This window comes from Fundulus heteroclitus, chromosome 12, assembly GCF_011125445.2.
Source record: "Fundulus heteroclitus isolate FHET01 chromosome 12, MU-UCD_Fhet_4.1, whole genome shotgun sequence".
In the NCBI taxonomy this organism is placed as follows: Eukaryota; Metazoa; Chordata; class Actinopteri; order Cyprinodontiformes; family Fundulidae; genus Fundulus; species Fundulus heteroclitus.
The window spans coordinates 43,423,655-43,450,888 of record NC_046372.1 but is presented as its reverse complement, the minus strand read 5'-3'; the positions used below and the strand labels follow the sequence as shown (position 1 = coordinate 43,450,888).

At 47.0% G+C, this 27,234-nt stretch overlaps 1 protein-coding gene across 2 annotated transcripts in view; it reads left to right on the top strand.

Moving 5' to 3' along the window:
- Window positions 1–26,931, top strand: part of gcn1 (GCN1 activator of EIF2AK4) — a 39,178-nt gene extending 12,247 nt beyond the window's left edge. The window contains exons 23-57 of one of the 2 annotated variants that reach the window (XM_012849280.3): window positions 20–218; window positions 306–458; window positions 6,123–6,304; window positions 6,798–6,878; window positions 7,144–7,287; window positions 7,431–7,555; window positions 7,846–8,035; window positions 8,123–8,193; window positions 8,952–9,117; window positions 9,201–9,395; window positions 9,550–9,796; window positions 10,843–10,964; window positions 11,328–11,442; window positions 11,697–11,876; window positions 14,050–14,270; window positions 14,363–14,431; window positions 14,527–14,665; window positions 14,746–14,942; window positions 15,067–15,209; window positions 15,294–15,411; window positions 15,536–15,751; window positions 15,832–15,996; window positions 16,088–16,249; window positions 16,327–16,419; window positions 16,505–16,648; window positions 19,209–19,478; window positions 19,566–19,679; window positions 20,739–20,969; window positions 21,054–21,247; window positions 22,845–22,959; window positions 23,289–23,385; window positions 24,214–24,362; window positions 24,468–24,578; window positions 25,974–26,195; window positions 26,288–26,931. In XM_012849280.3, the coding sequence (XP_012704734.2) occupies window positions 20–218; window positions 306–458; window positions 6,123–6,304; window positions 6,798–6,878; window positions 7,144–7,287; window positions 7,431–7,555; window positions 7,846–8,035; window positions 8,123–8,193; window positions 8,952–9,117; window positions 9,201–9,395; window positions 9,550–9,796; window positions 10,843–10,964; window positions 11,328–11,442; window positions 11,697–11,876; window positions 14,050–14,270; window positions 14,363–14,431; window positions 14,527–14,665; window positions 14,746–14,942; window positions 15,067–15,209; window positions 15,294–15,411; window positions 15,536–15,751; window positions 15,832–15,996; window positions 16,088–16,249; window positions 16,327–16,419; window positions 16,505–16,648; window positions 19,209–19,478; window positions 19,566–19,679; window positions 20,739–20,969; window positions 21,054–21,247; window positions 22,845–22,959; window positions 23,289–23,385; window positions 24,214–24,362; window positions 24,468–24,578; window positions 25,974–26,195; window positions 26,288–26,413 (5,466 nt within the window). In that variant the 3' untranslated portion in view covers window positions 26,414–26,931. The remainder of the gene's footprint in view (window positions 1–19; window positions 219–305; window positions 459–6,122; window positions 6,305–6,797; window positions 6,879–7,143; window positions 7,288–7,430; window positions 7,556–7,845; window positions 8,036–8,122; window positions 8,194–8,951; window positions 9,118–9,200; window positions 9,396–9,549; window positions 9,797–10,842; window positions 10,965–11,327; window positions 11,443–11,696; window positions 11,877–14,049; window positions 14,271–14,362; window positions 14,432–14,526; window positions 14,666–14,745; window positions 14,943–15,066; window positions 15,210–15,293; window positions 15,412–15,535; window positions 15,752–15,831; window positions 15,997–16,087; window positions 16,250–16,326; window positions 16,420–16,504; window positions 16,649–19,208; window positions 19,479–19,565; window positions 19,680–20,738; window positions 20,970–21,053; window positions 21,248–22,844; window positions 22,960–23,288; window positions 23,386–24,213; window positions 24,363–24,467; window positions 24,579–25,973; window positions 26,196–26,287) is intronic. The other variant, XM_012849296.3, reaches the window with a different exon arrangement.
- The last annotated feature ends 303 nt before the right edge of the window (window positions 26,932–27,234 follow it).

Below are 27,234 nucleotides of genomic sequence, written 5' to 3'. Positions count from 1 at the left end.
AACCTCGTGTTCTCTCTAGATGGATGCTGAGCTGCAGAGTGTGGTGGGTCTGCTGGAGGCTACCCTGAAAGCGGGACCCGCTCAGATCACCAGGGAACTCCCCGGCGTCCTTCAGGTTCTGATCCCCCTGCTCCAATCCCCTCTGGCTGCTCCGTGCATCCAGCAGATCTTCTTGGACATCGGCGTGTGCCTCATGCCCAAACACCTTCACCATCTGGGTACGGGGCCTGTTTCAGGACCACTCTGGTGCCACGTGGCTGTGTTGCTGGGAGCTCAGCTCACTGACGCTTCTCTTCCCTCTCCAGCTGTACTCGTGGGTCATGTGACGCTACGCTTGCTGAAGCCTGAGTGCGACCTGGACCAGGCTTGGGACGAGGAGGACCTGGACACAGCAGCCAACCGCACTGTGTTGCTGTTGTACGACCACACTGTCCCACAGAGAGAAGGCAAGACTGCAGGTGAGCACGTTCCCAGGTAGACCGGCCTTTAATTGGACCTGATCTACAACAGCAGTCTTTACCATTTACCGGCAAAACACAAACTCAGGTGCTTCAAATATGTGAAACGATTCCAACTTTAAAAAACACGAGACTGATGTTTGGGTTGGCTTTGACATTTATATAAATATATTTCTATAAACGCTAAACTATTAATGCCAAACAGGGCCATGATTTATGCAAGCTGAATGGATTTAGCTGATAAAATAGCCTTACATATGGTCCTCTTCTGCCATCTGCAGGAAATGTATTGTAACAGCAGGCTTCTTAATTTGATGGCACATTGACACATAAGTCCACCATTAAAGCTTTGTTGATTTAATTACATTTTTTAGAACCATAAACAGTCCTGTGTAAACTCGAGGCTCACTTTGTTCTGTTAATTACTCTGGAGGAGTAACTTTTATAATAAGCACTGTCGTTTGATCTTTAACGACCGTGCAATTCAACAAATGAATCGTTTGGTTATCTAACATAACCCCAGTTCTTAGAATAATATGAGCAAGGTGTCTCGCTATGGGATGCAGCCTCCTGCAGCCCTGATAGAAGCATTTATCTCAATCTGCCAATCCTGATTGGCCGGTGAAAGTGCTCGTCTTACGCCACGCCCAGTAGCCCCGACTACTAAAGCGTGCTCAGATCACGTCACTTCAATTCAAAAAGCAAACCTCTTCTCACCGCCCAGCAAGAAGGGTTGTCTGGCGAGACACCTCGCTCATATTATTCTAAGAACTGGGGTTATGTTAGATAACCAAACGTTCTTTTTCATAATATTCACTCGGTGTCTCGCTATGGGATATGGTAGCTCCCGTATTGCCAGACAGCTTATCGAACAAGAACCGGCCGTATGGGGAAGGTCCATAAGTTCCGTTATGACTCCAGGACCGCACTGGCCACGCACGGCCTGGACACGTCAAGCATGTAGAACCGCACAAAAGTCAGAGGCGAGGACCAACTCGCTGCCGAACAAATGTCCTGAACGGACACTCCCTTGAATAAAGCCCAGGACGCGGCCATCCCGCGGGTAGAGTGTGCACGTAAACCCGCCGGGGGCTGCAGACCCCTGCTTTCATACGCCAAAGCTATAGCCTCTACCACCCAGTGGGCGAGGCGCTGCTTTGTGATCGGCTGTCCCTTACGGGGCTCCGCCCAGGAGACAAAGAGCTAATCACTCCTCCTGATGTTCTGTGTCCTGTCCATATAAGAGCGTACGGCCCGAACAGGGCACAACATGTGCGCTCGCTGTTCACCGGGGGAAGCGGAGAACGCCGCCAGCTCGATCGGTGAACAAGAACCAACTACTTTAGGAACAAAAGCTGGGTTGGGTTTCAGAACCATACGCGTGTACCCCGGGTCGAACCGAGTACATGCGGGGTTCACAGAGAGCGCATGAATGTCGCTGACTCGTTTCGCAGAGGCCAGAGCCAGTAACAGCACTGTCTTAAGAGACAGATGTTTAAGACTGGTCCCCAACAATGGCTCAAAAGGGGGCCCTTTGAGCCCTTCCAGAACCACCATCAAATCCCACGGGGGCAGCAAAGGTTTGGAGACAGGGAGAAGCCTGCGCGCGCCCTTCATAAACCGGCACACCAAAGGGTGTTGGCTCGCCGTTTTGTCCCCAAATCCTATATGGCACGCTGCTATAGCAGCCAGATAGACCTTAACCGTGGAAAAGGCTTTTCCTTTATCAATCAGTTCCTGTAAAAACGACAGAATCGCTGGTACAGAACACTGAAAAGGAACGTAGTCCAGTTCAAGACACCACCGCTCAAACAGTCCCCACTTGGAGCCATATAGAGTCCTAGTGGAGGGAGCCCTGGCATTTTGGATAGTATTAACTACACTCTGAGGGAGCCCAGCAGTGGTCAAATTGAGCCACTCACGGGCCAGGCCCACAGCTGCAGTCGCTCCGGGTGCGGGTGGAACACTGTCCCCGCCCCCTGCGAGAGCAAGCTGCCAAGGCTGGGCGCACAGCATCTGGAATATCTCCGCCAGCCAGTGTTGTGCTGGCCAGTGTGGAGCTATCAGGATCAGCTTGTGATTGGATGCCCTCACTCTCGCGAGAGTAGGCGGTATCAGGGCCAGCGGGGGGAACGCGTAGAGCAGCTCGTGCGGCCAAGCGTGCGCTAGTGCGTCTACGCCCAGGGGAGCATTCAGGGTCCTCAGAGAGAAGAACAGCTCGCATCGAGCGTTTTCCCTGGACGCGAACAGATCTATCTGGGCGCGGCCATAGCGCGCCCATATCTGCTCCACGACTTGCGGGTGCAGCGTCCATTCCCCGTACATTGGCGCGCCCCTGGACAGCAGGTCCGCACCTGTATTTAAATCTCCCGGGACGTGCGTCGACAAAGCTTGAGGGCCTCGTTGTCCTTCTTTTTTGCCTCGCATCTCTGCTGCATTGTGGCCAATGCGGAGCCGAAGATGCCTTCAGGGATGATTGGCATATCCAGGATGTCATCCCACTCCCTGTCGGTCAGGTTAGCGAGACGAGCCATCTCGCTCGCTCCTGGACGACGAGGGTTGCCATCACTTTTCCCGTGGCCTGGACCGAGACACGTTGGATGCAGAGAGACAAATGGGCGATGACCACCATTTCCTCCCACGCGTCCGGGTCTTGCTCCTCAGCGGACGCGCCAAACAACTCCGCTTGGTAGGCGGTGAGGATGGAGAGGGCGTTGAGGGCTCTGGCCGAGAGGGCAGCTGCTTTGTACGCCCTTTCGGTCAGCGCAGACTGAAAACGCTCGGGCTTAGCTGGCAGCGTCGGGCGCCTGGGGGAAGCTGCGGACAGCTGGCTCGCGCTGCCTGGGCAGAGATGCGCAGCTACCGGGACTTCCACCATCGCCTCGCAATCAAGGGATGCCGCGCCCGCAATGGGGCTCCTGTTGCTGTACGGGCAGTTAGTCCATGTTTTGGAGAGCTCAGTCAGCAACTCGGGGAAGACAGGAAGAAGCTGCTTCATCACATTTCGCGCCAAGGGAAGCCGTTTGCCTTCATAGCGGGACCGGGTGGGCTCCGCTATTGCAATCGGCCAGGGGATCTCCAGTTTCTCTGCCGCGCGTTTGCACACTTCGAGCAGGTCCACATGGAGGGAGGGAGCTGGTGAGCTCGCTCCCCTGTCTTCCCTGGTGGAAGGGCTCGGCAGCTTCGGCTTTTCAGTCTGGACTGGGGCCATGAAGGTGTCATCCTCTTCCTCGTCCTCTGATATGAGGAACGAGGTGTCGTCATCCTCCTCCATGGGGCTAACATCCAGCACGTCTTCCTCGGGAAACGGGGGAGCACGGAGCTGCTCGCACTGGGCACTCCAGTCGTAGCCAGTCTCCGGGGCTTCCCCAGCCATGTCCTCGTCCTCCTCCGCGGCTGCCTCTTGGGCGGCGGTGGGGAGGAATGGGTCACGGTCCGAGATGCTAACCTGGCGGGCTAGTCTTCGTCTGAGGCTCTTGACCGTGAACACTTTGCAGTGCCCACAGGACCCCGGGAACTTCGAGGGCTGACCTGGCGTGGTCGACCCCCAGACAGGTACTGCACACCGGGTGGGTGTCCTTCCCCGAAATTTTGTTCCCGCAACCACAAAGACGGTAGTCTCCTCTGGTGTGAGGGTTTTTGACGGTTGCCATTTTCCGACGAGCTGGAGTGCTGGTAGGGAAAGGGATCGTGGCTAGCTGGTGTGCTAGCGTGGTGGGGTCGAGAAATTCGCTGGTGTGCCAAATGCTCGACCGACTCGAGCGTCCGCGGAGGGGAGCCGAGAGGGATTCCGCCGTGGAGTGAACGGAAAAAAAAAACGATACCAGTCCGGTCTGGAGTGAGCGGACAGGGCAGAAATCGAAGCACAGTGCTAGCGTCCGGCGACGGAAGCTAGCAAGGTCCGTCTATGGGCAGTTAAGCTAGCAAAAGGCTCCGACGTGAGATAAGCTCTGAGGTGAGAAGAGGTTTTGAATTGAAGTGACGTGATCTGCGCACGCTTTAGTAGTCGGGGCTACTGGGCGTGGCGTAAGACGAGCACTTTCACCGGCCAATCAGGATTGGCAGATTGAGATAAATGCTTCTATCAGGGCTGCAGGAGGCTGCATCCCATAGCGAGACACCGAGTGAATATTATGAAAAAGAACTTTGTGTCTAATTTTGAAATCAACACAATAACAGAAACAACATAATCAACCAACAAGAGATGGTTGCTGAAACTACTTTGCCAGATTCTGCTGTCCTGTGGAGGCCACCATGCAAAAAATGGAAACATTTACTGTAAATTTCAGCAAATGTGAAATTTGTTTCCCTGTCTTTACAGTGATGTGCATAATGCAATAAAAGTAAGAAAGAAACTGATCCCTGTACCTTCCTGTGTGTCCGTGCGATGTGACTCGCTCAGCCGGGGCTCTGGTCTCCCTCATGTAGGAACATGATTATAGACACAGAAACAAATGTCTGCGTTGTAAAAGTGCAGTTCTCTTTGTTGTAATGAAGTCTGAATTCATACAGTGTCGCACCAAAGTGAGTACACTTTGATAAAATGTAGTCAGTGTACAGCCAGTCTATCAGTGTAAATCTGCTGTCTCTCATAATAACACAACTATTCATGTCTAAACTGGTGGCAACAACAGTGAGTACACCCCTCAGTGAAAATGTCCACCTTGGTGTGGTTTTGGTGGCATAGACATTGTTTACGTAGACGCCTCAATAGGTGCTGCAGCGCATCCCGCGTCGCCGCCATATTGGAAGGGTCTCTCCTACTCTAGGCCAGCATAGGAGCTGATAGGAGTAAATGCAAAGGGAGCAACTTTGCCCGTTTTTTCTGCAGCTTAAGGTTGCCATAAGTGGCAATAAATACTGAAAGTAGATCACACTGTGCAGATCACCATTCTTGGCTGAGATTGGTTCAGAAGATGAGTTTTTACTTGGTGAGAACAAAGCGAAAACCCAACAGATGGACCATAATTTTATACTTATTAATTTGTTATCTCTGTATTTCACAAACTGAGGCTGAATCACGTTGCCAAGTTAAGTACCCTGGAGTTATAGAGTACCAACACATGCAAGAAGCTGTGCATAAACCGTTCTCTTTCAAGGAAAAGAACACTTTTCCTGGCCTTTAAAAAGTATATGCATACATAGCACGTAAAAATATGAAGAAATTATTGTTGGTGTGTAGAGAATGCTAACAGCTTCCTTGGTACAAATAAATGCACTGGGGCCGCGTGAGAGACCCATCCAAGATGGCGGCCACGCTGAAACGTCATCGCCAATAGGCAGCGCCTGTCCATGGGGCGTCCATCTATAAAATGTCTGTTTGCTGGTACATTTGCATATTGTGTTTCTAATGTGTCACGCTATCCACCAACACCTACTGGCAAAATGGTTTAAGTGTTTCAAAGCCGTCAGGAGCACCCGGCCAGCGGAAACACTTTGCTGGTCCTTCCATCATGACCGCTAAGGACTAATGCGATTGCTGAAATGGGGTTTAACCTTTAGAAAATTGCAATTAATCATCTTTCCACTAAAGCGGACATCATGCATCCCTGGATATATCTGAACTGAGTTTTTGACCAATAATGAGATGACCGTTTTTCAGCGTCCACCTGTTACTTCAGTGAAAAATAAAAGATTACTGTCTCTTTTTGTTTCTTCCGTCAGATGTAGCTCCACTGGCTGCTCCTGCCTTCTCCTTCTGCTTCCCTCTCCTCAACGCGATGCTCAGGGAGTCTTCAGGCAGCACCGAGGAGGCGGAGAGCTTGATGAGCAGAGCCCTGCAAGTCATCAACGTGCACTCGCAGCTACGGGCCAGCACGGCCAGCGATGACATGGCCATAGACGAGGTAGAGCCGTGACCCAGCTCCGGTTTCTCTTTCCTCTGTTAGCTGTAGCATCACGGTTGACCAGTTGGTGCCTTTGTATGTTATAGTGTTCAAAAATGAAATGTGGTAAGAATTTTTGACAACATAAAATTGTTGATGTTTGCCAACCTAAAGAAACCATAATATGGTTGAGGTGGTTGAGGTTGTTTTACAACGATGATACTGCTTTTGCTTCCCCAAAGGGTGCCAATAATTGCTGTGTAAATCCTGTTTGGGTTCATTTTATTCTTATTGTTTTGTGGGGTTCTGACTGTAATAAAATCCTTTTAGGTCCTCTGTTACATCCCGCTCTGTTTTCCCTGTTTACCTTTTTATCATATCATTGCCCTTTAGCTGAGCATGTCCTTTAAACAGCGGCTGTTAAATGATGTTATCCCGGGATGTAAAGAAAAAGAGTTGTGTGGCTTTAACATTTGGTGCTGACAGCCTCGGTGTGCTCGTTGCTTTCTTTTAGAACGGCCCTGAACTCCTTCCACGCATGAACATGCTGCTGCTGCTGACCAGAGTCATCTCTACAGCTACCCCAAGACTCCAGGTAAACCAGTTATTGGACAGCATTTAGCTTTCTTGCCACCAATAGTAATGAATAAGATGTTCTAAAAGTAAATCAGAGCAATGAAATTTTATTCTGTATGCACTCTGTACATACAGAATGACAATAAAGTTGTCTAAGTCAGAAGGCCTTTTGATAACAGGGTGTGTGAAGTCTTTTTTTTAATCTATTCCACTACATTTGGTTCAACAAACAGAACATGGGTTTTCTTCTTGTCTTGTGAGACGTTCCGCTCTCCTGGTTTCAGGTGTTGGCATCCCAGTGCCTCACAGTGCTGTGTGCCAGCGCAGGAGGAGGAGACGGCTGCACTGTAGCCGAGCAGCAGGAGATAGACGTCCTGCTCAACGCCCTGCTCTCTTCCTGCTTCTCCGTCCGAGACGCCGCGCTCAGGGTGAGCTTTGGAACGTAGTAACAAACCAGGATTGATGCTAACGCGGGAGCTCTTTGCTCTAAAAAGAAAAGTTTACACTGATGGAATGACCACATGGTACGTGTCGGACAAGTGTTTTTACATATCGTCTGTTTTGTGTGAAGGGATTGGTGGAGATGGAGTTTGCGTTGCCCACAGACAGCACAGAGAGCAGCGGGATGAGTTTGCTGCGCAGGCTTTGGGTTGCCAGGTTTGACGTAGAAGAGGAAGGCCGACTCTTGGCTGAAAAGTATGTCAAAGGACTTTTCACTCCTGTTTGTTTCTTGTTGCTCATCTTTGGAGCTCAAGTAAAGCAAATCTGTCTAGTGGTTTGACTCGAGGTAAAAGCTTTCTGACAGCTTTGCTCGTGGCTCGTCTAAATCAAAGCGCCGTCTTTGCTCCTGTTTCGTAATAACATTGTGCTTCTCCGTGTAGAAACAAATAACCTTTTGATTTAAAAATGCCACGTGAAGGAATGCCCTGTGAAGGAATAAGTTTTGATTTTGCGACTCAGTACATGTGGTGGCTTGTTCCCCTCAGGCTGTGGGAGTCCCTGGGCTTGGAGCTGGTCCCTGAGCTCTGCTCCATGCTGATTGGAGACATCACTCACCACGAGGAGGCCATCCGCACCGCGGCAGCAGAGGCTCTGTCCAGTGCCGTGTCCCAGTACCGAGAGCAGGCCGCCACGGTGCTCGGCCAGCTCACCGAGCTCTACCATCAGAAACTTTATGTGAGGTTGCTTTTCAACAGGTTTTTACCACCGGCTGAAATAGGAAAAAGTATAACAAAACCAAATGTGTTGTTTTTCTGTGTGTAGAGGCCGCCTCCTGTCCTGGATGCTCTAGGAAGAGTGATCTCAGAATCTCCCCCTGACCAGTGGGAGGCAAGGTAGGAGAGCTGCTTTCAAATAAGTGGTATAGATACCTGTGGGAAAACAAACTTTAATGTATTCTCCTGGGATTTTAGGTGATAGGCCAACACCACATAGTGGACAATGGTGACATGGAAGGGAAATTAGACATGCATTAAAAACATTTTACCATAACACTCTGAAAGGAGTGGCTTGTGTTGTTGTCCAGAGCTCACAAGTCAATACTTTAACCACCTCTGACGAGATTTATATATTTAAAAACACACATCTCACAGGAATGGGGTGACAGAAAACTTTAGTGGTTTTGAAACCATGACTTTTTCACCCTGGGGTATACTGTGAAACTGGCCCATGCTTATTAAAAACAGATTTTTTTTGGATTGAAAGCTACTCTGACTGGCCCTTTCTGACCAGGGAGGTTCTATCACTTGGAGCCTTGGCTGTTTGTTGGTGGCTTGTTGTCCTCTTCGCAGGTCTCCAGTCTTCTACAGCCTCTAACAGGTTTTCATCCAGGATTCTCACCTTTACTTTGGCATCTGACCAGCTTCCTGGTCGGATGCCAAAGTAAAGGCTTCCACGCGCCATGATGCTGCCTCCAGAAAAAAATTAAAAGCTCGTTTACCGTTTCCTTCCACTATACTTCACTAGTCTGCCATATAAAAAATTAAATGTGTAAAAGTTTCTGGTTGTAGATTGATGAAATGTGAAAAGGTTCAGTGGGGATGAATGCTTGTGCCAGGCTGATAACCCAGTGGTTCCTTCTTATTTCCAACAGGTGTGGCATTGCTCTGGCTCTGAACCAGATGTCCCAGTACCTGGATGAAGCTCAGGTCACCCCGCTCTTCCTCTTCTTTGTCCCCGACGCCCTGAATGACCGCCACACCGAGGTGCGGCGCTGCATGCTGGACGCTGCCCTCTCAGCGCTGAACAGCCATGGAAAGGTACTCCTGAGTTTTTCTCACGCTGGGTCTTGGCTGAGCGCGGCGCCTGATCACCCTGTTATGTGTGTGTGTGTGTGTGTCAGGATAATGTGAGCTCTCTGCTGCCGGTGTTCGAGGAGTTCCTGAAAAACGCCCCGCAGGATGCCAGCTACGACTCCGTGCGCCAGAGCGTAGTTATTCTGATGGGATCTTTGGCCAAACATCTGGATAAAAACGACCCGAAGGTCAAACCCATCGTGGCCAAGCTTATAACGGCTCTCTCAACGCCGTCACAGCAGGTAAATCATTTGTCCCAGCTACGCACATAAACTGTTTAGCCTCGGTAATACAGGTTCTGATGGGGGCATCCAGCTTTTTTGTTTTTTAAATACATCTCTTATACATTTCAAAAATGTTGCTTTTGATTCATGCAAATGACCTTTTCACCCCAAGGTCCAGGAGTCCGTGGCCGGCTGCTTGCCTCCTCTAGTCCCTGCTATCAAGGAAGACGCAGCAGGAATTGTACAGAATCTGCTGCAGCTGCTGCTGGAGAGTGACAAATATGCCGAAAGGAAAGGCGCAGCGTACGGACTGGCCGGACTGGTCAAAGGTCTGGGGATCCTGGCTCTAAAGCAGCAGGACATCATGACCACGCTGACCGACGCCATCCAGGACAAGAAGAACTTCAGACGGAGGGAAGGTCAGTGGCTCGATGTTCTGCCTGCACCGTCTGTCCCTGCTGACGGCTCTAAACACTCAAGACTTTTATTAGTCCCCTGGAGATAGTGGTTCAAAAAGCATTAAGCAGACGGTTGGCTGATTGATGCTCAAAATTGGAGGGAAAATGAAACGTAATAGTTTTGAATGTGAAAATCCTTTAATGTCTGTAGTGTTAACACGACACACAGAAACTGAGCTTGAATGTGTTTTGAAGAAACAAAGGTACATTGTTGATCAGAATTAACCAGTGGCCACATTTATCAGCATCCCTGGTTAAAATGTGTAAAAAGCCTCAAACAAATTGTTTGTAGCAGTAGCATAATCTCACATAAAATATCTCTGAGTATATTTACTCTGTGGGGAAACTATCCATTAACAAATAAATAATTAACAAAATCTCCAGAGACGTCATTATTGGTCCAGCTGCTTGGGGCGTAGGACGGAAATGTTTCTCAGGGTTGGTTCATGGAGAGAGGGACCTTTGATGATCAGGAGGCACAATCCCTCCTGATCATCCTGAATCCAGGCCCTTTCTCTTCCTTTCCTCTCCTCAGCTTGTCCCACAGGTTTTCTAGGATTTAGATCTGGCGCCTGAGATGTGATGAGGGTTATTTTGTGTGTGCAGAACCTTTTTCTGTGTCTGTTGGGTCAAATGTTGTGGTTAGATCTGAAGAAGATTCTCCATCTCCTCCCTTCAGATGTCGCGGTAGAGATTACTAAAGTCCACATGCTTACAGCGGGGATGGTTGGATAGATTAGTAGGCGTTAACATTTATGCTACCAGTTAAAATAAAACAATCATTGCTCAACATACCGGTTTTCACTTCTGATTAAATATATTGAAACTGCAGATGTAAAATATCAGTGACACGATGCAGCTGCAATAGGTTCTGAAGTTATTTTGAGGCTGTTTACACATTCTGCACCCTCTACTCATCTGCTCTCCTAGTACTAACCCTAGGCCTGAGCAACCCTCTGCAGAAGCTCTGATTACACGTGGCTTCAGAAACACTGGTGTCGTTGCAGGAGCCCTGTTTGCCTTTGAGATGCTGTGTAACATGCTGGGGAAGCTGTTTGAGCCCTACGTGGTCCACGTGCTGCCGCACCTCTTGCTCTGCTTCGGAGATGGGAACCAGTACGTTAGGGAGGTGAGTGGCCGCAAGGGGATCCAGTCAGCTCTGATGTTTAACCCAGCTAACCCAGCTGATACTTAGAACCCAAATGAAGATGCAAGGGTTTTAGCATTTAGGACACGATGCTTTGTAGCCTGCAAAAAAACGGTATCAGGCAAAAATCACTGAATGTACGATTAAAAAAATATGACAAACGGTGGTGTTTTCTCCTCTCTCTGCCGCCTCTTATATTACTGACTTTAATTTCCTTGCGACTTGGTTGAGAAAGTAGCTCCATTTTTATTGCTTGTGATCATGAAGGCTTTAAATGAGAGGATTTCTTCTTTAATGTTTGTTTTTTGTGTTTTACTTGGACCTTCTGGCTGCTGCTTCTTCCAGGCTGCAGATGATTGTGCCAAGGCTGTGATGAGGAACCTGAGCGCCCACGGTGTGAAGCTGGTCCTCCCCTCTCTACTGGTGGCCCTGGAGGAGGAGTCGTGGAGGACAAAAGCAGGTAAGGTGCACACCTGGAAGTAGTAGACTCACAACGATACATGATTTATTTGGCATATAAACACTGTTTTGTTGAGCTGTAGCATTTATAGTCAACCTTTCAGTTCTAGTGCTTTGTTTATTAGAATAATCTAGTCTTTACCTGCTTCTAAAAAGGTGATTTTAGTCCACCTTCAGGTGTCCAAAATCTCAGAAAAGATTCATGTTTCATTCTGTAATGTAGCTGCTTGTCCGTGACCTTTCTCCTGCTCCCAGGCTCGGTGGAGTTGCTGGGTGCCATGGCGTACTGTGCACCCAAACAGCTGTCGTCCTGCCTGCCCAGCATCGTGCCCAAGCTGACGGAGGTGCTGACCGACTCCCACGTCAAGGTGCAGAAGGCTGGCCAGCAGGCGCTCCGGCAGATCGGCTCCGTCATCCGCAACCCGGAAATCTTGGGTAAGTTACCGACATCCGGGCCGAGCTGCCGCCACACAGAGCCTGCTGCTAGAGCGTAACGAAGCACGCGCAGTTCAGTGAGCATAATGCTCACTTTCTGCAGGGTTTTTAAAAATCATTAAAGTAATGCAAAATAAAAGGGATTGTCATCGGCATGTCAGAGCTGCACCGGGGAATTAGTTGGAGAGCCGGTTCTGATTGCTTTGTGTTTACTCCGGTGATCCAAAACTAAGAATATGCTCTTTTTTTTTTTTTTTTTTAAATCAGTGAACGCATCACACCGAGCGCTAAAAGGTTGTGCCGACAACAGCGCTTCTCTGCGTTTTTCTGTAGGAAGAAGATAGTTGGCTGCTGTCAACATTAGTGATGTGAAGCATCTAGAAAAGCAGCTATATTTACTGGAGAAGCTCTTCATTTAGGTTATAACAAGACATCTGGAGGATGAACACATCACAGCAAAGTAGCTCTGAGTTTTTGAGGATATTGACCACCCACAGGAGCATCCACTTCTCATCAGCAGAGATTTCCATTAATCCAGCGTGTCGTAGAACACGCTGGATTAATGGAAATCTCTGCTCACCCCACAGGGAGTTAACACTCACTGGTGCTAACCAAATCTGCCTCGTCGCTAATATCTAATATTTAAAATATTTAATATTTAAAATATCTAATATTTAAAATTTAAAATAATTTGTTATGGTTCTGAAATGAGAGAAGTCCTGTTTAACACGGGGAACGCCAGCTGCTCTCTCTCTGTCACACATGCTGTGACATCAGCTCCTATAAATAACGATCAATCACAGAAAGTCGGCTTAAAGGTTCTGCATAAACAATAAATGATTAACACTCACTATACATTAAAGTAAATCTGAGCCTTTACTCGTTAATATTTTGTAAAATGATGCTGTGGAAAATAATGATATCTTGTGATATGACACACTTCCATGTTTAGCTATGTAAACTTTTAGAGTTCAGTGATCAAGACGAGAGACAGATCACTCTCTAAAACGCTCTATTTTTTTCCTTGTCTTATTTGACTGTTTAATTAATAAAATGTTCTTTACAAAGCTTTACAAATCAGTAATTGGCCACAAAGATTGGTTAATTTCTACCAGTTATTGAACCCTAAGAATGCTCGTTAAAACCTTTAACGACGGTGAGGTCATTTGTAAATCATCACAATAACACCAGAATCTGCGGAGTATCATGAATGTGACAGTATAAACACGTCCTCCATGTATTTGGTACCAAGCTACTGCTAATGGCTACGGTCATCGTGTGGAATGGTTTTTGGAACTGTTGCCAAGTCTGCTTATTATAGGTGACTATGAGCTTGTTTTTTTCGCTTTTAATTTCCACGAGTTGCAGGTTGTGTTTTTTTGGACTCGTTTCTGGGCGTGAAGTCGCTTATTTGGGCTCTAAAATTGGCGAAACCAGTTATAAAGAGAGCTGGTGGCGCTGCTTGGCTACAGACACTGAACAGGCTGATATCACTCCGCCCCCCTGCATAGTCCCTAAGAGGGAGGCAAGACGAACAACCGAGCCGTCTCTGCCGGGAGAACAGAGTAGTTGCTGGACCAAACTGCCCTGTTTGTAACAAAAAGCAAAAATAAACTTCACTGTTATTATATTGAGTTAACTTACCCGCTGTCCAGCAGAAAGCTGCAACCTCTGCATCCCTTTGAAGCCCCGCTCCCTCATTGTCTCCACCTGGTAATAATAGCTACGCTGATGTAGCCTCTCGTTTTCTCCTGGTTATTACTACTTTTTCTTGGTTACTTCCACTTCCCTCTTGCTGGGCAAACAGTGTGAATAGTCCTCCATTTCAACAGAAAACGGCAAATAGAATGATCTACGGTCGTCTTTGTTTGTTTATACTCCTCCACCACCAACAGCAGGTCTTCATATATGAGGCAGATGGGGAGAACAGAAGGCTGACAAGTCTGTCCCCTTTCATCTACTGTAATCAGAATCAGAAATAGCCTCCCAGTGGGTGCAGCTAAATATTTATAAAATAGTACTTCAAAGCTATGAGAGCACTTTAATTTTTGGTGTGAGGTTAATAGACTGTGGCAGAATATGTATTTATAAAAGCAATACTTGGTTTTTGCAGATTAAAAGCTAAATTAGTTACACGCTGTCCCTTTAAGGATTTAACTTTGTCTTGGTCCAGCCATCACTCCGATCCTGCTAGACGCCCTCACCGACCCATCCAGGAAGACCCAGACGTGCCTGCAGACATTGCTGGACACCAAGTTTGTCCACTTTATCGACGCGCCCTCCTTGGCCCTCATCATGCCCATCGTCCAGAGAGCCTTCCAGGACCGCTCCACTGACACCCGCAAGATGGCTGCGCAGATCATCGGCAACATGTACTCTCTCACTGACCAGAAGGTTTGAACGGCTTGAACTTTAAATTTACCTGCAAGATGATTGGTTCTAAAAATGTGAACCATATTTGACACGATGCGTTATCCGACCCACAGGACCTGTCGCCCTACCTGCCGAGCGTTATTCCTGGGCTGAAGGCGTCTCTGCTGGACCCAGTGCCTGATGTGTGTCTAGTGAACATAGACAGCCTCTCATCACTAATACTGGCTGGTGTCTGGTCTGTGTGAAAGCTGAACATCTCCTCCTCCTCCCCGTCCAGGTGCGCACGGTCTCGGCCAAGGCTCTGGGTGCCATGGTGAAGGGGATGGGAGAATCCTGCTTCGACGACCTGCTGCCTTGGCTCATGGAGACCCTGGCATCTGAGCAGAGCTCCGTAGACCGCTCTGGAGCCGCTCAAGGTCAGTTGTCCTGCTCTACATCTACGCGCTCCCCGTCACTCATCCGCGTCAGGGAATAAGCGCTCTGACGGTCCTCTCAGGTCTGGCTGAGGTGATGGCCGGGCTGGGGGTGGAGAAACTGGACAAGCTGATGCCCGACGTGGTGCAGACTGCCAGCAAGGTGGACATCGCGTCTCACGTCAGAGACGGCTACATCATGATGTTCATCTACCTGCCTCTCACCTTCGGAGACAAGTTCACCCCTTACGTGGGACCCATCATCCCCTGCATTCTCAAGGTGCTGCCTGCTCAGAAAGCTCTTCTGCTTTTGGAGCTAATCTGCAGGCTTTAGGTTAAGCTCGTCTTTGAAAGGCTCATATTTAGCGAAGCAGAATTTTGAATCTTCCGGTTCTGTCCTCCAGGCTCTGGCGGACGAGAACGAGTACGTGAGGGACACGGCGCTGCGAGCCGGCCAGCGGATCATCAGCATGTACGCCGAGACGGCCATCGCCCTGCTGCTCCCCGAGCTGGAGCAAGGCCTGTTCGACGACCTGTGGAGGATCAGGTCCGGTCCCGATCGGCACCGATGAGAAGCTCTAAGGTGACCGGCTCTCTCTCACGTACTGAAAGTGCTTCTGTTGGTTTCCAGGTTCAGCTCGGTCCAGCTGCTGGGAGACCTGCTGTTCCACATTTCCGGCGTAACGGGGAAGATGACCACAGAGACGGCCTCCGAGGATGACAACTTTGGCACCGCTGCGTCCACTAAGGTTTGTAGACGTTTCCTCATCAACCCACTGCAGATTGACCCCCGTGTATTTACAGCCCCCCCCACCAGGAGTACGGCATCGTTTGGGTTACATGTTGCTCAGCGCTGTCCTTCCTCCCCGCCAGGCCATCATCTCTGCCCTGGGAGCCGAGCGAAGGAACCGCGTGCTCTCAGGCCTCTACATGGGCCGCTCCGACACCCAGCTGGTGGTCCGACAGGCTTCTCTCCACGTGTGGAAGATTGTCGTATCCAACACCCCCAGAACCTTACGAGAGATCCTCCCGACGCTGTTCTCCCTGCTGCTGGGCTTCCTGGCGTCCACCTGCCCCGACAAGAGAACGGTATCCTGCCTCGTGTCTTTGAGCCAGTCCCCGTCGCCTTTTAGCTTGCAGGTTCACGCCTGGTCTGCTCTGGTTTTTAGATCGCCGCCCGGACGCTGGGCGATCTGGTGAGGAAGCTGGGAGAGAAGATTCTCCCGGAGATCATCCCCATCCTGGAGGACGGGCTGCGCTCGGACAAGAGCGACGAGAGGCAAGGCGTCTGCATCGGGCTCAGTGAGATCATGAAGTCCACCAGCAAAGATGCGGTACGTTAGCACCCTCATGAAGAAGCTGTGAGGACGGGGCTGAGCGTTGTGATGAAAGGGGAAAACGGCTAAGCGGATGTTTATCCAACAGGTGCTAGTCTTCTCTGAGTCGCTGGTCCCGACTGTGAGGAAAGCTCTCTGCGACCCCCTGGAGGAGGTCAGAGAGGCGGCGGCCAAAACCTTTGAGCAGCTCCACGCGACCATCGGTCACCAGGCGCTGGACGACATCCTGCCTACGCTGCTTAAACAGCTGGTGAGCGGGAGGAAAGGACGGGTTCTGATAAAAAATCCTTTCAGTTCTCCTGTAAAACATGCGGCCTTTTCCTCCAGGATGATGAGGACACGGCTGAGTTTGCTTTGGACGGCCTGAAGCAAGTCATGGCGGTGAAGAGCCGCTCTGTGCTGCCCTACCTGGTACCAAAGGTGAGACAGCGGTGGGTTTTCCTGCTCGCCTCTTGTGGAGTCAGTCTCTGCGATGGGAGTAATTTTCCTCTGATGTGTGCTCCAGCTGACGGCTCCTCCCGTGAACACCCGCGTGTTGGCCTTCCTCTCTGCCGTGGCAGGGGATGCTCTGACACGCCACCTCGGCGTCATCCTGCCCGCCCTCCTCTCCTCACTTAAAGGGAAGCTTGGTACGGAGGAGGAAGCCCAGGTAAAGCCAGCATTTACTCATTGCTACTTGTCAACCTGTTTGTTCTTCCTTTATGCTCACTAGGAGCACAGCATGAGTTATATATTATATATGTTTCATAGCCTCATTATGGTAAATGATTGGCAGCCCACAGATGGATGTCAACAAAGAGCATTGTAAACTTAATGTAAAGTCATACACACAGTGATATATTTTAAATAGTGATGGTTATGGCTAGCAGTTAATGAAGATTTAACTTCTGTTTTACTGTAAATTATGATTTTACCTTAGATGAAAGTACAGTTGTCCTTTGGAAATTGCGATACTATATAGAGGGTTTGTCACAAAAGCTCTAAGAAGCTGGCTGTTGGCACACGGCTAAACTAAAGTTTGTTTTTGGAAAGTTCAGTGAGGGGAACAAGTGTTAGAAAAGGGTGCACTAGCAGCATGGATAGCTGCAGCCTTCAAAACACTGAGATAAATGGCATTCTGTTAGTGGACATTTAATATTTTATCCAAAGTCAGATCTGTTTGACCTGGCCAGCCAGATTGATAATGTGTAGCATTCTCAGTTCTGCACATTATCAATCTGGGACTGCTCCCATTAAATCTGTTTAGGGAAAGGAGGAGTATGCAGCAGAACTTTGCAGCTGATTGGTTGAAGCAACTCTTAGTGTCCGCCACTGATCTCTATTATACACTGGAGTGCTAATCGTCCGCTGTTAGAACGAGTCGCTTTGAAGCCACCAGTCGCCATATTGGTACTCCCTATTTTTCCCCTAGTAACTAGGAAATATGTGCGCTACAGCATCGAATAACGAGGATTTTCTCATGTTCAGGGGGGGCTTAAAACTTTTAAAATGTCAAATGCCATATAGTTTTATGAACTAAAACTATCATGTACAGAGAAAGTCATGTGCTGAAATATTTTGCATGTTATATATATATATATATATAACATGCAAAATATTTCAGCACCTAATTTCCTAGTAGTTGATAGTGTTAGTACATCCACTGACTGTAGAATTACCTGTGAAACGTTTCCACTCAGCCAGGAAACTGCTTGTTGTTACAACCAAATCCTATGGGATTCTGTGAGGGTTGGGAGTAGCAAGATGACGGCCAGTGACTTCAGTTTTTCGGGCAAATCAGCACTCCAGTGTATAATAGAGATCAGTGGTATCCGCTTACCAAAGGTTGGTTTTAGCCAATTACGGTATGTACGTGAGAGGCGCCATGAGAAACTACAGCTAGTTATGCTGGTCAAGGCACTTCTTGCTGTTCTTCTTTCATAGAAGAAGTTATGGATCCTGAGCAAACAGATGTGATAGCAGCAGCTGCGGGTGCGTCCTCCTGCGCTGTCCTGCTTATGTTGGTTTGGCTCTGGGTTCGTTAGCGCTGCTTTTATCACAGCTAGTAAAGGCAGGTTCATTTATGTAGCACTTTTCAGTAACAGGACGATTCAAAGTGCCGGCACGTCCCGCCTTAAACCACAATACTGCAACGCGATTGGCCCGAAGAGTTTTTGCTTCAGCCCCAAGATGGATCCTCGTGTGTTTGTGAACGCACCAGTACCACCAGAATTCATTTCGCAGGCAAGGTTAACTCCTGCTGTTTAGCAGGACATTTAAGAGCATTTTTATGGCAACAAGATTTATGGAGATGCTGAGTTCACTTTCCAGCAGGACTTGGCACCTGCCCACACTGCCAAAGGTCGCCGGTGCCGGCTGTCGTGACCATCATGGTGCTTGATTGAGCAGCAAACTGGCCTGATCCGAACCCCACAGTAAACCTATGGAATATTTTCTAGATGAAGATGAGAAACACCAGACCCAACAATACAGATAAGCTGAAGGTTGCTGTTAAAGCGACCTGGGCTTCCTGATTTCCTCCATGCCACGTTGATGCAGTAATTCATGCAAAAGGAGCCCCAGCCAAGTCATTAGGCCAGATAATGTACAGTCCATGGAGCTAGTTTACAATGGGCCACAATGTTTGTATTAAAGGTCCATTGTACTTTACCGTTTCTTAAAAACTGAATGTTTTTTTTTCATCATTTGTAAGCCACAATCATCACAGTTAACCTAAATAAAAAATTAAAATATATCAATCTGTGTGTGATGAATTTATGCAGGTTTCCTGTTTTTAAACTTGATTAATGAATTCATTTGTTGCTGATTTTTTTATAGTCAGTTTCTGTTGATATGTTCCTTAACTGGGACTATTTAGCGAAAACGGGGAAGAAAATGTTTCTACGTCTATTATTTGTTCAGAGGTAAAACTAAAAACTGCTCTTAAGTTCAAATTGCCACAAAATGTTCAATATTGTTGTTTTTTAAATGTGCTGAATGTGTTTTCTTCACACTAGTTTTCTGCTGGTTTATTTGTTTTTAAATAGAAAGATTCACTGTTTTTAACTTTCATATCTGTTTTATGTCATGTTGATAAAAAAAGATAGGGCTGTATTTGTTCTGACTTTCTGGTAATTCCACCAACATTAAATAAATCCAACACATTATTTAAAATTTGCTGCATGTTGGAAGCTTTAAATAATCCTAAAATGCCTTGCCCGTTGGTTCAGGAACTGTGCAGCTGTCAGACGGTGATCCTCTCTGTGGAGGATGAAGCTGGTCAGAGGATCATCATTGAAGACCTGCTGGAGGCGACTCGCGGCGCCGACCCCGGCCTCAGGCAGGCCGCCATCACCGTCCTCAACGCTTACTTTGCTCGCACTCGGCTGGATTACAGCGCTCACATACGCACTCTGCTGTCAGGCCTCATCCGCCTTCTCAACGACTCCAATCCAGACGTCCTGTCACAGAGCTGGGACACCATCAACTCCATCACCAAGGTCTGTTGATGGGCACATTACGTTACAAGCTACGGTGTAAATAGAACATTTACAATAAAAGATGGTGAACTTTTTGGTGTTCTGCAGAAACTGGATGCTAGCAGCCAGCTGGCTCTAATCGATGACCTGCATCGTGACATTAAAGCCATTGCTGCTGATGTCAAAGGTCAGCACCTGCCTGGTTTCTGTCTACCCAAGAAGGTAAGGACAAAACATTGCTTCTGTTTGCTTTAGAAATATATCCGATGCTTCCTCCAGCCGGACGGGGCTTATTAGACGCCATGGGGAATTTATGTTGAAAAATTCAAGACCATTGCCAATCTTTGGAGTGTATGAAAGATTGTAACAAAGCTATTTATTATTCTCTACAGGCCTTAGATGTTCACTTTTAATTTTTCAATTCAATTTTATTTATATTGCGCCAATTCATCACACATCTCAAGGCACTTTTCAAAGTCAAATTCAGTCAAATCATCCAGACAGATTGGTCAAGAAGTTTCCTATCTATGGATCGTAAGATTACAGTTGAACCTCTTTTTAAAGAGATGCCAGGAGACAGTTTCTGGCTTAGGTTTGCACCGAGTAACATTTCTTTATACAGCACCGCTCACAGAGCCAAATTGCCAAGTGCTTGACAAAGACAGCATAAACTACCCTGTTAGTCTTAACTAAATTTATTCAGCTAGATGAGGCCGAAACGGTGAGGTTTATCCACGCTTCGTATCGTAGCAACAATCGAGCACAGAGTTGGACGTCTGATGATAACGGCTGCTTTTTAAGCCCATTAAAGCAGGAAACTTTTCAATGACTGATCTATAATGGCCCGGCTCAAAAAGAAGTGAACCTAAATTGTGAAATAAAGTGGTCCAAGTTTACGCTTCAATCCATCTGAACGCTGTGGTGGCGTCCTCAAGAGAGTCGATCATAAGTAAATACCCAAAACCTCAAGACTGTGGCTAAAAAGAACTGATAAAAATGCACAGAGCCAATAACTCAGTTTTAAACCCTGCTTTGGCTTTAGGCCTGGCTTTTTTATTTATTTTTTCTTCCATATAATCACACAAAGTGAATGGCCGTATTTTCTCATATTAAAATCCTTTCTGTTACCCTTTATTTACTGTGGAACCACACCTGACAGAATATACATTAACAGTACAGACCTGACGAACGATTTCTTGCAAAACTTAGAGTAATGGACAAGTTAGCAACAGGAAGCTAGTTTCTCCTTGAACGATTGATTTTGTCCTCTTGTTACCGCAGGGTGTGACGTGTATCCTGTCAGTCCTGAGGGAAGGCGTCCTCACAGGCAGCCCTGAGCAGAAAGAAGAGGCAGCTAAGGCCTTGGGGGGAGTTATCAAGCTGACCTCGCCCGAAGCCCTGCGGCCGTCGGTAGTAAACATCACAGGACCCCTCATCCGCATCCTGGGAGATCGCTTCGCCTGGACGGTGAAGACGGCTCTGCTGGAGACTCTCACCCTGCTGCTAGCGAAGGTCCCGAGCTGCTCCGCCGCTGAAAAGCTCCACCGGATCGCCCGCGTACGCGCTGCACGTCTAATCGGCTGTTCCCTCTGACAGGTGGGCATCGCCCTGAAGCCCTTCCTGCCGCAGCTGCAGACCACCTTCCTGAAGGCCCTGCAGGACTCCAGCCGCGCGGTGAGGCTGAGGGCCGCCGAGGCTCTGGGTCAGCTGGTGGCCATCCACGCCAAGGTTGACCCGCTCTTCACCGAGCAGCTCTCGGCTATCCGCAACGCCGAGGACTCTGGAGTCAGGTGTGCGCTCCGCTCATCAAGTCAGAACAGACCCATACAGCTGACCCCCCACACAAATCCAGCAGTGGTAGTGACTTCTAGTAAAGGCGACGGCAAAAATCATGTTGTGTGAAAAATATAACAACGGTGTAACCAATACAGCGTCACTGACCAGATGACTAGTTGATTTCTGGCTAATTAGTTTTCCTGTCGCCACGTCGCTGCATCTCATGCCAAAAAAAAACAGACGCCGTATTCAAAGCTTTCCAAACTGGTGAGAGAAGAGCAAGAGGGGGTGATGCATTCAGGCGTTTTAGGGAAAACTTAAACTATCGTGGGATCGCTTGTAAAGGTTGCTGTGGAAATTCTCTCTTATCTCTTACATGGAATAAACTTGGATATACGGAAGATATCGATCTCCAGCTCTGCCTTAAAACATCCCGTTTCTATAGATCCTGCCTGGTAGTTGCTGTAAGGTAGCCTCTGCTTGGCCTGGGAGATACTTTTAGAGGTAGCCTTTAGATGCTAACCTGGGTACCAGTGCATTAAATGAAAAGCACAGTTGGCAGGTCAGTTCACCCCAAACTAAAGTAGACCATCATGTTACCATTTTGTCTCTTCCTGCTTCTATTTTATACCACACCATTCTCCTGTGGACTTAATCGTTGCTTTTCGTTTATTTCTTGTTTTAATTTAGTATAATTATGAATTCTGTTGACAATCATAAATATTCCAGCAGATTCATCAAAAAGGTTTAAAGAATATAACTTTCCTTACAGTAGAATGTTTTAAAATTAATTTTACATTTTGTACCTGTAACAGCAGGTGGCTGCTGCCTCCTTCTGTCAATTTTGGTGCAAAACAACCAGTCTAGAAAGATCCAATGTGGCAAAATGACTATTTCAGGAGGACAGAGAGCCAGCAAGGCACAGCATATTAGGAAATGGTTACCTCTAGGTAGAAAAACAACGCAAATGTGTCGTAACTGTTGTTCCTTTTACCTTTTACTCATAAACTTTTGTTTCTGGCAGGTGCAATCATGCTAAAAACAAAGTACACCCCCGATCAATTACAGGGTTTTGATTCAGGATTTTTGTTTCTCATTATTTCTATTATTTTAAAATTAACGATTAGTTTCTTTCCTTTTATTTTTGCACATATTTTTTTCTAAAGAGTGTTCCTATATTCTAGTCTTTTAATGATATAAGTTTAAGGGGAAAGGGTCCACACCAAATGAGTATCCTTTAGAGTGAGTCTCAAAATGTATTTTTGTGTCCCTAGACGGGTGTTAACAACTCCTCTGCTGCAACATTTGGCACTCTCCCCTCAACGTCTTTAGCTCGGGGCTGAAATATGCTTTCCATTTTAGTTATATCTGTTGACTTTCCTCTGGTGCGGAAATGACAGATGAACGGGGTTAACCTAAAAAAAAAAAAAAAAAAGGCCCCTTGCATCAATCCTCCACCAGAGAGCGGCAACAAATTCACTTCTGTCCTGTTATTGTTCTGTTTTTAGGAGATCGGTTTTATTTAGAAAATTTGTCAAAAAAAAGATTTGCCAGCATTATTTTAAAGGTGATAAAAAAGTATATTTGCCTGACGCGTGTTTGTGTTTGCAGGGAAACTATGCTCCAAGCTTTGAGGTTTGTCATCCAGGGGGCCGGATCAAAGGTGGACCCAGCCATTCGCAAGAGCATCACCACCACATTACTGGGCATGCTGGGACACGACGAGGTATGATGACACAAGCAGATGCCTTGCAGGGTCAAACGAAGCCAAACGCATGGAATCTGTGGCTGCACACTCTTTGTTTCATGCAGGTTCTGCGGCAGCCACCCGAACACAGTGAGAAATACTCAAATAAAGAAGTGAAACACATTAAAGCAGTTAGAGGAGCTGGTGCTGCAGAGGAATGCTCTGAGGAGTTGTTTTCTGTCTGATCACAGTAGAAAAAGCGGAAGTCAGACAGAGGATGTGGTTTTCTGAATAGGTGGTTTTTGACTCTTCATGTCTCTGTAACACAGAACCTCTTTGTGTGTGTGTGTGTGTGTGTGTGTGTGTAGGATGCAACACGAATGGCCTCAGCAGGCTGTATTGGTGAGCTGTGCGCTTTCCTGTCAGAGGAGGAGCTGAAGAATTTGTTACTACAACATGTCTTAGGTTTGTATTTATTCGAAAGATCATACAAGCTTATTTCAAATTTTGTCATTTTTCGAATCACAAACTTCATTGTGTTGTTGGGTTTATTTTAGGGGACACACATTGGTGCATAATGGTGAAGAAGGAGGAGAATAATGGGGGATTTTAAAACTTTTTACAAATTTTAAATCTGGAAAGTGCGGAGTGCATTTGTGTGCAGTCCTTTTAAGTCAACGTTTTGTAGAACCACCTTTTAGTGACGTGTACAGTCTCTTGGGTTGTGCTTCTACACATTTTGGACATCTATAGACAAAAATCTTTGCACACTACTTCAAAAAAGATCAAGCTCAGCGGATTGGATTGGTAGAATATGTTTAAGCCATTTCAGACATTTTAGGTCTAGACTTTGACTGGGCCATTCTTTTATATATATATATATATATATATATATTTGAATGTTCTTTGATCTAAGCCAGTCCGTTGTAGCTCTGGCTGTATGTTTAGGATTGACCCAAAATATAAGTAGGTGCAGCCTCTAACAGGTCTTCCTCCATGATTGGCCTGTTTTTAGCTACACCTCTCTTCCCATCAGCTCTGACCAGCTTCCCTTTACTGCTGAAAAAAAGCCTTCCCATAGCATGATGCTGCCACCACTAATGGCTGTCTCGTTACCAGATTCTTTTAAAAGGCGTTGTATATTCTCTTCAGAAAGCCTTTATTACGTTAGCAGAAAAATGATGTCCTTTTCTAAGTATAATTAAATGGTAACATGTCTCCATGGTGCCCAGAACAGCTTGGCTGCTCCGGACATAAACAGAAGTGAGCTCATGTTTCTCTGCCTCCCTTCAGCGGACGTGTCTGGTGTGGACTGGATGGTGCGTCATGGTCGTAGCTTGGCGCTGGCTATAGCTGTGAAGACTGCTCCTGAGAAGCTGTGCGCGAAGGATTACTGCGAGACCGTGACTGAAACGGTTTTGACCAACGCCACTGCTGACAGGGTGAGCACAGAGGGGTCAAAAGCAGACGCGCAGGTTCCATATATATTGGACTCTAAACACTTGGGTTTCCATGACTGATGCCCACATCTGTGGTTTCCCTTCTAGATTCCCATTGCTACCAGTGGGATCAGAGCTTTGGGATATCTGATGAGGCACCAGCTGAGGACAGAGGGAGGCAGCAGCATTTCACAGCGCACCATTACCCAGTTTGTTAAGGTGAGACAAACAGAACCTGTCACAATCAGCTGGAAATCACACTCACTTCCCTTTTTTATTCCTGCAGGTGAGGAAAAGTGAGAAGTGGGTGAAGAGAAATGATCTGGTCTCTGTACTGTCTGACTGTAAATTACAATGTTGAGAAATCAATTGAGTGAAATCAGGATTCTTGCCAGCGCATTTCAGCGTAATGGAACGTTACTCTGAAAGTTATGCTGAAATGAAAACGTTACGCTCGTTAAAATTGAGTGTAACGGTCGGTACGACACGGATATTTGAGAGCAGCATAAAAAAAGTCGGTAAAGCTTTTGATGGTGCATCAGCGCAGCTATAAAGCTCCCAAACAACAGCAGCTAAGCTAATGCTAGCCGTTAGCATTAGCTTAGCTTGACGAACAGCTCCCTTCCACTCCGCTGCCGTTTCTACTTATGTAAGAAGTAGAAACGGCAGATATTAGCTGGATAACCACCTTCAAAATTTGGTAAAAATTCAGATACAGCGTCCGCAGTCTGAACGGTCATGTCGCATTTAATCCGGCTTTTATGTCACTCTTCTGTCTCTCAGCTAGCGCTACATAGAAGAGCGTTGCTAATAGCTGTGCTGCTTTCTTCTTACCTTACTTTGTCTGTGATGTGGTCTAGAGATTATCGGCTCTCATTGCTCAACAGCTTTTGAATAATAAGGAGCGATGCTGGCCAGTATCGATATTGTCGAGATTTTTTTTTCAACAAAACTTTATTGAACACTTCTAGAAACAGTTACATTCACCATTACTTCTGTAAACAGCGCCCTGCTGTGTTACGTCTCCTTTTGTTATCTGCTCATGCGGGTCTCTTTGCGGTCTTGAACCATTCAGACAGAATGGCAAATAAAATATTCTTGAATCTTCAGAGGTCTGATGGCGGTCGCCTTTTGATGATAGTATGAACGGCCACCTCAAAAAAATCAGAATCGAGCATCAAGACCTGCAGCGTGAACGTAGCCTAAGTGACATGAAGTAGGGACTGTAGGAGCAAGGAAATCATTCCACAGCACTGCACAGAAATAATTAATAGTTAACCTCACAGCTTTAGGATAAAAAAGCTCTTTTGTAGATCATCAGATCCTAACTTAGATCCTAACTTAGAAATAATACATTTTATTTGAAGGCCCCTTTCTCAGCACTCAAGGACACCATACAATAATTCACAAAAGACAAAACGATAAAATAGTCACTTAAAAAGACAGAGCAATAGGCAGTCAAAAACAGATCTTTTGAGTTATGGTTTGAAGTGAGGGAGTGAATTTTTTTTTTGAGTTGGGATGGTAATGAGGTCCAGGGATGGGGAGCAGAGTGGCTGAAGGCTCTGTGTCTGTAGTAGATGTTTGTGACATGTTTTAATTGTGATCCCACAGTGTCTTCAGAACCAATCCAGTGACATCAGACTGGTGTCAGAGCGAGTGCTGTGGTGGGTATTTAAAGACCCCGACACTCCCTCCATGGACGCCAGCCAAATCAAGCCCCTGCTGAAGAGTCTGCTGGACAACACAAAGGACAAGAACACCACGGTGCGAGCCCAGAGCGAACACACCATCGTCAACCTGCTGCGACTCCGCCAAGGAGAGGAAACCATGCAGGTGGGTCTCCCAGTCCACTGCCGAACCCGATCGCTCCGACAAAGCCAGCGTCTCAGGTTAACTCAAACCCTGTCCTCTTTTCTGCTGCACAGAGCGTCACTGCCATCCTGGACTCTGCGAGCAACGAGCTGCTGTCAGAGTGTCACCGCCGCTCACTGAAGAAAATCGCCAGCCTGCCAGACTCCAACGAGGAGATCGACGACACCATCCTAACATGATGGAGCAGGACTTTCTAATGAAATCAAAGCTGAAAACGTCAGCCACACCTTAACTGACACGGTGAACAAACCCTGAGCGAACGGGACACCCAGACACGCTCTGACTGAGCTAGCATGGGAGAAGGTGGAGACAGGTTGAGATTCTCGACATTATAGAAGTCCCTGCAAATATTTTTGTTTCCTCTCACGTTACACCTTTGTTTTAGCGGCCTTTCAGCCCAATTTCTTAATAATTTTTTTTTTCTTTTATCTGGTGCCGAATACATTGTTATTCACCAAACATATTAGGAAGACGCAACGCCAAATCTGTTCTGATATTCCTGTGTTTTGCTACTTTTACCAAATTGATTTGAAGAATTGAAGAGGCCTCTGTAGAGAAAACCACCTGTCTTTAATTTTATTTGGACTTGCCGTGTGAGAGATGTTTGGGGAAAGCGGTCTCTTGTAAGACAAATCATTCTTATCAGTGATACTGTTGTAAAAAGCCAAAACAGAATAAAAACTGATTTCATAATGTGTTGGAGAGATCAAGAAGCTTTTTTTTCCCCCTGTGGGGTTTGATCAGAGGTCAGTGGGGCTAAAGCTGCAGAGTTCTAATTAAAGAACTTGTTTCTTACTTTTTATGTCTCCACATGTAAGCAAAGCATGCACTGCATCCAACACACACACCTCCATCCCTGGTGCCCATCTCCAGCTGTGATTGGGCGAGACCACACCCTGGACAGGTCACCAGTCCATCAAAGAACACAGTCATGAAAAAGTCAGGACACCCCATTAAATATTAGTTTGTTTTTTTTTTCTCAACAGAAATGTTCACATGT